The following is an 8,729-nucleotide window of genomic DNA, read 5'->3' as shown; positions in this document are numbered from 1 at the left end:
AGCGGAAGTGGGAGGAGCCAGAATACAAAGGTCATTCAATGCGAATTCAGAAAAGCACAAATAAAACCTCAGACATTATTGACCTATATTTAATTTTTTTCTCTCTTTAATCCTCTGTAACTCTCTTAATTTTAATTATTAAATTTTGCAAGTAAAAAAATAAAATTGCTGGATTACTGCATTTTGAAATGGCTAATCAATATATAATACTATATAACGTATGCTTTTTTTTCTTTTTTTTTGCATTGCTTTGCATTGCACTTTTCTAGCTTTTCCTTATGTTCACGTGGATTCTTCGATGCACCTCTTATGGCTGTTACAGTCAGACTGTATTACCACTTAATCCACGAATATCCAAATATATGCAGTATTTAGTTTCACGAGGTTCACTGTAGCACTCAAACACTGTCTGGCATCTGTCTGCCCATGCCAACTATTCAAACAATGACAGCGCTGATCTACTGAGACGCACAAAACAATACCAGTGTCCAAAGTCCTGACATATTCCAGCGACACACCCACATTATCAGATTCAGCACTAAGCAAATATTAGAGTAAAGACAAGTGAAAGCAATGCAACGGCATATCAGCAAAACAAGATAGAGATTAATATCAGAATATTGGAAAATGAAGAGAAAATTTACAGAAAACATAACATTTTATTGTCAGATGATATCAGAACGTCACATATTTTAATGGTCTTGCATTAAATTGATCAAAGCGTCGAAACCCACAGTTTACTCAGGAAATAATTTGCTAAAATGTACTTTTCACGATTAAGAGATTTCAAAATAACTTTTTAATAGTGTTAACTTTATATAAAAAAGTCTCTTTAATAGAATCTACAGTGATTCCAAAAAAATTAAGCACTTGCTATAAATGTCTGAACTTCATATAAGCAAGCAGCAATTATTTTAAGAAAAGATAGCACAAGTATATTTTATATTTTTCAAGCTAAACATTTCACAACATTAAATGTATTAAGTTTTAAATTATAAAATAGATTTATTGTTCAAAGTTGAGGAAAAAAAAATCATAACACAATTCATAATGATGCCAGATGCCACTGGCTTTGATATTTTGTATCTAATGCAATGATATTTAATGTTTGTGGGGTCAAAAATTTTTTGGTGAAGAAAAAGAGGGAAACTAGCCCTTCACAATTTCATTATATAATATAATTATATTATATAAAAAACTATTATATTTTAAAATAAACTATTTTCTCTCAAAATTAAGACCCCCAAAATTTAGTGTGATTTGTAAAGTTTGTAGTGATTTTTTTTTTTTTTTCAAAAGTATAGTTTCCCTCATTATATCTTTTCCAAAAATAAGCATGCAAGTATTTCCATATGATCGCTGCATCAAGCAACATATTAACCCAGAGCCACAGCGACCCCTCGTGGCCTCCAGAATCACGCAGGGGCATCTGAAGGTCACAGCACAGCAGATGCTGCCAATCCTTGTCTGACCTTCATCAACGCGTGTGTAAAGTGAGACAAACACACGAGCACAGTATAGAAAGTCAGAACGGTATTTTCTTTATTTGAACTGCACTGTATGCTAAATGTTCACCTCGATACAATAAACAAATACAAATACTCACACTAAAAACCAAACCTACAGTTCTGGAACCAACCTGACTGGAGTTGGCCGAGGACCTCAGGATATTGCATATAAACAACACAATGAGCTCCGAACAGTGCGCTTCCACATAAAGAACCCAAAAGGAAAGGAACAGGGAGAGGATCACAGGAAAAGTATGGTTACAAAAACATTAAACTAGACAATACAAATCTAATTGAACTGCCATACATTCAACACCAAAAAACGCACTGGATGTCAGATCTATAAAAATACCTCGGGTAGGCGAAGAGGCTGATGGGAAGGAGCGAGTATTTAGACCACCGGTTTGTCGCGTGTTTTGGAGTAAATGTTCTTCCTGAGACAGGGGCGGTTTTTCACTCCAGTCCCTTTTCTGTGTGAGCTGCCATCTATTTTTGGAGTTTTACAGAACTCATAGCAAACACAAAATCAAAATGTTCCTCACGGTGACGTTCACTCAAATCCAAATTGCCGTTTTTGGGAACTGACATTTAAAAACCTGACACAGAATCGAACAAATCCTGAAAAAAAAAAAAATTGATCTAAATTAATTTATATATATATATAGATATATATTAGTAAAATAGTGTGCTCTTGGGTCTTAAAGAGGGGTGGTTTCTGAGCTGGTGCTTGTTCAATTTGTGCAATTCTGTAAACAAGAGGTCAGCTACTCTAAATGTTCTGAAAAAAAAATTCCAATAATTTCTCTATCATCTTTATTTTTGCCCAAGAACAGCCTTTCCCTCTCTGTTCTCTTAATAGATACACTGTATATATATTTTTTATCATCAAGCACTTTTAACACTGAAACAAAGACGAGCACTAATTCCGTGGATGTAAAGATAGAAACGATGTTGAAACGTATAACTGCGTTGAGTTCTGTTACGTGCCCAAACAAGGTGAGGAGGAAGAAGAGAAGTGCATGACATGTGGGTAGGGTATCAGTCAATAGTTTCAAACTGGTGCACGAGGAAAGAGGCGTGGCCATCGCGTAATGCCGCGCCTCCTGACAAGAAAGCACCGCCCACCTGCATTGGAACAGGTGGAAATGATGTCCGCCCCTCGCAAAAACAACAGAAACCAAACCACCGAACTTCCTAGGTTAAAACGTAAATGAACAGTAAATGAAAAACACTCAAACTGAAAACAAGACAGTGGTAGACGTCCGTGAAGCATGTCTCTGGTGCAGCTGGCGCTGGCAGCTGATTGCTTGTTCACCCGTTCACTGTCTCTTAGTCTCTACGATTTGCAGTTGGTCAGCGGTCAGGTGTGTGGTTATGACTTGGCCAGGTGTTCTCTATGGTCGTTGTGTTTGAGGAGTTGGGTGGGGGAGGGGGCGAGGCTGGGCTGGGTGCCCGGCGGCAGGGGGTGGGCGCTGGGCACCCCGCCAGGCATCATGCCCTCTATTTGTCCACCCATGCCACCAGGAGACACACCCACTGCACCAGGGGGGAACCTGGAGAAAAGACAGAGAATATAGAGTTACGGTGAGGTCATTGGTTTAACGCTACACTCTTTGACTACAACAAATTGCTTGCAGACTCAAAGCTTAGTTTTGGCTGAAATATTTTATTTATACACTAGCAGTCAAAAGTTTAGGCACATAATATGATTGAAATGTTTTTCATGCTTGAAATTGTTTGACCTCAAGGCTTCTGCTTATATGCTTAAAATTAATTGGTAACACACTTTAGTTAAAATTAGGCTGCATAGATTAGGTCAGCCGGAACCGGGGACACTTCCTATAACACTGGATGTACTCGTTACATCATAAGAAGAATTGCATCTACGCTAATGTTAGTCTTTCTGTTTATTCCGAGCTTTACTGAAGTCAGCCGGATCCGGGCCGGATCCAGATCAGATGTGGACCCATCCACAACGCATCCCTGAAGTGCCAGCGTCATCAGCCCTGTGAACTCCTCATCGACACGACAGCCATCGGCGCTGATCCTCAACAAACTCGTCTCCATACCGGCGTGATGACTCCGACTTCCAACCAGATGGAACTGGATAAATATTCTGAATGCTCCGATGCAATCTGACTTCTGACCTGCAATGCTGCCTGAATCATAATCACACACTGTTCGTTCGTTGCTCAGAGGAGAACTGCCCCCCGACTGAGCCTGGTTTCTCCCAAGGTTTTTTTCTCCATTCTGTCACTGATGGAGTTTTGGTTCCTTGCCACTGTTGCCTTGGCTTAGTTGAGGACATTTAATATTCAACAATATTATTGATCTGCCTTACTTAAGGATGGCTCAATTTTCTTCTAGAAACAAACTTTGTTGTATTATTTTCATATAAATAAAGGTGACTTGACTTGACTTAACTAACTACTTTAGTTAACATGAACTGAGAAAGAACAATACTTCTACAGCATTATTTTTTGTTAATGTTCATTTCAACATTTAACAGTTGGATTTTTATTAACTAACATTAATAAAGATGAACAAATACCGTAACAAATGTGTTGCTCATTGTTAGTTCATGTTAGTTAATTTAATTATAGTTCATTTAACCTTATTGTAAAGTCTCACCAATTCATTTTGCAGCCAAAAAACTACTAAACCTTTTATTCATAACGGAATATGACGATACGAGAAACGTTTTGCGTTGAGACAAACGAATAATAGTGAATGTGTGCAAATTTTAAAATAAAATATTATTTGCAAATAGTTTAAACTGATTACTTGATAACTACAATATACCTGTAACTTTTACTGTTCTTATCTCTTTTATGATTCATTGAAATGATTCATTTTATGATTCATTGAAATACATTTCTTACATACGGTTCCTTTAAATCCCTTTTTTGATAATTTAATTCCTTTAAATAAAAAGACCAATAACACACACAAAAAAACACACACAACTGTATCAGTAAAATAAGTAAAACTGCTGTTCAGCCTTTATGTAACATTTCAGTCAATAGGAAGGTATCACATGATAGCATGTTCCATTGCACATGAGAATGAGAAATGTAAAAACAAAAGTTGTCAAATCAAAGTAAGGATATGCTTGATGTTTCAGACCTCACTGTTTTGTTCATCAATGTCTTTCAGAGCTATTTGGGCTGTATCTTGATACCTGGCGACAGCTGTGTTGCAGTACTCTGGGAATATTTACCTGTCATTGTTTAGGTATACATTTTGTCTTGCAGGCCACCAGGAGAAACGGCTGGTAGCGGTTGGGCCACTCTGCTGAGCGAGAGAAGCAATCAGACTGAGCAACACACATTGTGTGTGTGTGTGTGTGTGTGTTTATATGTGTGGGTTGGAGAGTTAAATGCATAACAATGAGGTGTTAGTTGAGGGAAACGTTCAGAGGGGTCATAACGGGTAAAGCTAGAGGTGATGCTGTCGATGTAGAGCGAGTTAATTTATGTGTGCCACAGGGACAGACGGCGGTAACCTTTAAGTCTATTTGCATATTGCGATCTGGAGGGATTACACTCACTACACAGGGATGAACTAATGAAGATTGTTTGCATTGTTGAACACCGCCGCTGTGTTGGTTGGCTGCTCATACATCAGAATGAATGAGTTTGTTGAGTATTTCATCTCACTGCGAGGAAGGAGTGATCTTGAGTAGAGTGGGGAAAAGAGCAGGGATGGCGATTAGAGGGAATTTAATGAATCTGGTTTTGATTCAGATTTTATTTGACAATATAGGTCCCTCAGAGATTTGATTAAGGATTTAGTACTTTTGTAAGTGAAATTCTCAGAAATGCTGTTAAAAGTGGATCAGACCGAGCACCAAAACACACTTGTAGCCAATCAGCAGTAAGGGGCGTATGCAATCATGAGGGGGGAGGGATTTGGGGCAGAGTTATCAAGATAGGGGTGTGATCCTTTTGGGTAGGGGCACGTTTATTTCGGTGATTTCAAATATCAACACCGTTTCTCAGAAATCACTTACTGCACCTTTAATTTTGTTTTAATATATTTTGATGTTTTTAATACCATTTATAATTAACAAATTATATTTATTATTTATTAAATTATTACTATTACCATTGCTATTTATTATTATACTATTTTTTCAATATTTTAGTAAATACTATAACTAATTATTTTATTTAAAAAATAATATATATATTAAACCATTTATTGAACCATTATATATATATATATATATATATATATTTTATATATATATATATATATATATATATATATATATATATATTAAACTATTACTATTTATTATTATTATACTATTTATTAAACTTTTCTGAAACTAGCTCATAAATATCACTAAATTATGCTAGATTTATACTGAAAACAATAAATTGAATTCATATTCTTGATATATTCTTGATATATTCAAAATGTTCAGTTTTACTTCTAAGTATATCTATAGCTTTAAGAATGTTTGTATATACATACAAACATTATATACTATATATATATATATATATATATATATATTTATGGAAGAGTAATAGAACTGGAAGATTAATAGAACTGAATGGAATGAAAATCATTTGGGTCTGGTTCTAAATGAGAACCGGTTCTCGATTCTCAATCCCAGAAACAAGGATGTTTGAGATGTTAAACTCAAGGGTGGATGGAATAAAGGTTAGTATGATATGACAGGTAATGTATGTTAGGTTCTGTGCATGTTTAAAATCTCTTTTCACACCTGTAAGCTCCTCCGTTGAGCTCCGGGTGTACTTGCTGCTCCATCATCCCCCACGGCGCCGTAGTAACAAAAAACTCTTTGTTGACGCAGTTTCTGAGACTGTCTGGAATACGACCTGAAAAACAGAACGAACCCCGAGACATGATGACTGATGTACAACAGAACGGATCCTTTGAGGGAGACAGAGTTTATATAAAGAACTAGATTTACATTCCCTGAAGGAAATACAAGTGCTTGCTAGGCAGCACAAGAATGTTAAAATAACAGTTTGAAAAGTTATGTGATACATATATATATATATATATATATATATATATATATAGCTAGATAGATAGATAGGAGTGAGAGAAAGAGAGGTAAATCAGGACCCTCTTCCCTTCACAGTTCACATACCATCCAATTAACCATGCAACCCTATGATAATCACAATTTCGTATGCCAATTCTACAATGACATCCTCAGAAGGGGTTACATTTTGAACAGAAAACATTTTAAGAGAGAGGTCAATGGGAGCTTTCATACCAGTGATGGCCCTGCGGATCTCAGTGGCCGCGGCCTCTCTCATCTCTAGTGAGGCCTGCTCACTGTACCACGCCGTGTGAGGGGTGCAGATCAGATTGGGCGCATCCTTCAGAGGACCCTGAGTAAAACTGAGAGAAAACCATAGCATAGAGAGACAGAATGAGACTATATCCTGATTTGCATACTTTTACTACACATTGAAAGGATGTACTTCAATGGTGATGTGAAAGTACATACACTACTATGTATTTACATTTAAAACTGTTTCCATTTTAGTATATGTGACCCTGGATCACAAAACCAGTGACAAGTCGCATGGGTATATTTGTGACAATAGCCAACAATACATTGTATGGTTTAGAATTATCGATTTTTGACTTTTATGCCAAAAATCATTAGGATATTAAGTAAAGATCATGTTACATGAAGATATTTGTAAATTTCCTACTGTAAATATATAAAACTCATTTTTGTGAGTGAATGCAGCACAATCGCTTTTTTGATGAATAGAAAGTTAAAAAGCATTTATTTGAAACAGTAAACAGTTTTTATAAATTATAATTAAAAAAAAAGTAGTTACAAAATCTTTTTTAATTTTTTATAAATTTAATGCATCCTTGCTGAATAAAAGTGTTTGTTTCTTTTTATTATTTTTTTTAAATAGTAATATTCCCAAATGCAAACTTTTGAAAATTCATTATTACTCAACGTTGGATACATTGCAATACATTGTGATAATAATCAAATGAGAATAGCACAATAATACAAGCGAAAGAAATTAATCCATGGGAAGAAATAATACATGTTGTGCACCCATAACAAATTTCCATTATGTTCTAGAAAAGTAAAATGCCAGAGCAGAAAACTTTGCAGTCCTTGCTATGTTTGTACATCTGAAATTACACACCATTGTCAATGTACTATAATCTGGGATGCACTAATCCTAATATTGCATATTATATAGAAGTAATAGTATGCAAATTTAGGTGCAGCTGAAGAGATGTTTGGAGTTACATCTATTATCTTAAGACAAATTGTGGTGTACAGCAACATTGTTCTAATTAGTATGTCATTACAAATGTTACCTGAAGGGTTCAGATTCGTGAACGTCCAGGGCGGCCCCTCGTATCCTTCCCTCTTTTAGAGCCTGAGCCAGGGCTTTTTCATCGACCAGACCCCCTCGGGCTGTGTTGACTAGAAACGCTCCCTGTCGCATCTACGAAAACATGATGCATGATATTTCACAAGTCCTCAAAGTCATGTTCAGGCCACCGCCACTAGATGGCGCTCATGATAACAGCATGTGATTAATGGACTGTTTGTGTGTAGTCTACCTGTTTGATGGTGAAATCGTTAATGAGGTGGTGATTGTGTTCGTTTAGGTTGCAGTGGAGAGACACACAGTCGCTCTGGTACAGGAGGTCCTGTAAGGTGTAAACTCTCTGAACGCCCAGCGATCGCTCTAAACCGTCTTGCAAGTATGGGTCGTAAAAGATCACATTGAAGCCAAACGCTTTTGCTCGAACAGCCACTGCCTGTCCTGATCGGCCTACAACACAAATATACATAAATATATAGACACACAAACCCATCCAGCAGAAATTACTTTAGGATTGTTTATATAACTTGTATGACAGCTATAGTGCTTGTTTGTCCTTCTTGGAGCTTAACTAACTCTTTTCACCACTGACTTTAGTTATACATGGATGACCAGACAGTGAATAGATGACATAATTCATTTGAACCATTCCTTTGAGGTTCCTGTGATTTTTAATATGTACATATAATACTTTCATGTACACTACCAGTCAAAAGTCTGTAGCACTTTAAATTATATTATTTATTATTATATTATATTTTTAGTTAAATGCTTGAATTTAGTCTTATAAGGGGTAAGGTTAGATTGTGCTTACATAAGAATTTCAATACTAAATGATTTGATGATTATTATTCATTTCATG

At 36.1% G+C, this 8,729-nt stretch overlaps 1 protein-coding gene across 16 annotated transcripts in view; it reads right to left on the bottom strand.

Moving 5' to 3' along the window:
* Nucleotides 1-2,310: 2,310 nt before the first annotated feature.
* The window catches only part of ctbp2a (C-terminal binding protein 2a), a gene marked incomplete at its 5' end in the record, with an annotated part of 53,720 nt that continues 47,301 nt past the window's right edge, over nucleotides 2,311-8,729 (bottom strand). For 5 of the 16 annotated variants that reach the window (XM_081393801.1, XM_081393799.1, XM_081393802.1 and 2 more), the window contains 5 exons: nucleotides 4,489-4,799; nucleotides 6,247-6,361; nucleotides 6,769-6,896; nucleotides 7,854-7,984; nucleotides 8,103-8,317. In XM_081393801.1, coding sequence (XP_081249927.1) covers nucleotides 4,739-4,799; nucleotides 6,247-6,361; nucleotides 6,769-6,896; nucleotides 7,854-7,984; nucleotides 8,103-8,317 — 650 coding nt within the window. In that variant the 3' untranslated portion in view covers nucleotides 4,489-4,738. Of the gene's footprint in view, nucleotides 3,062-4,488; nucleotides 4,803-5,058; nucleotides 5,185-6,246; nucleotides 6,362-6,768; nucleotides 6,897-7,853; nucleotides 7,985-8,102; nucleotides 8,318-8,729 lie in introns of those variants that run through there. The other 11 variants (XM_081393809.1, XM_081393811.1, XM_081393800.1 and 8 more) reach the window with 7 other exon arrangements.

This window comes from Scardinius erythrophthalmus (assembly GCF_964197995.2).
Source record: "Scardinius erythrophthalmus genome assembly, chromosome: 19".
Lineage (NCBI taxonomy): Eukaryota > Metazoa > Chordata > Actinopteri > Cypriniformes > Leuciscidae > Scardinius > Scardinius erythrophthalmus.
This window is presented reverse-complemented; position numbering and strand designations above follow the sequence as displayed.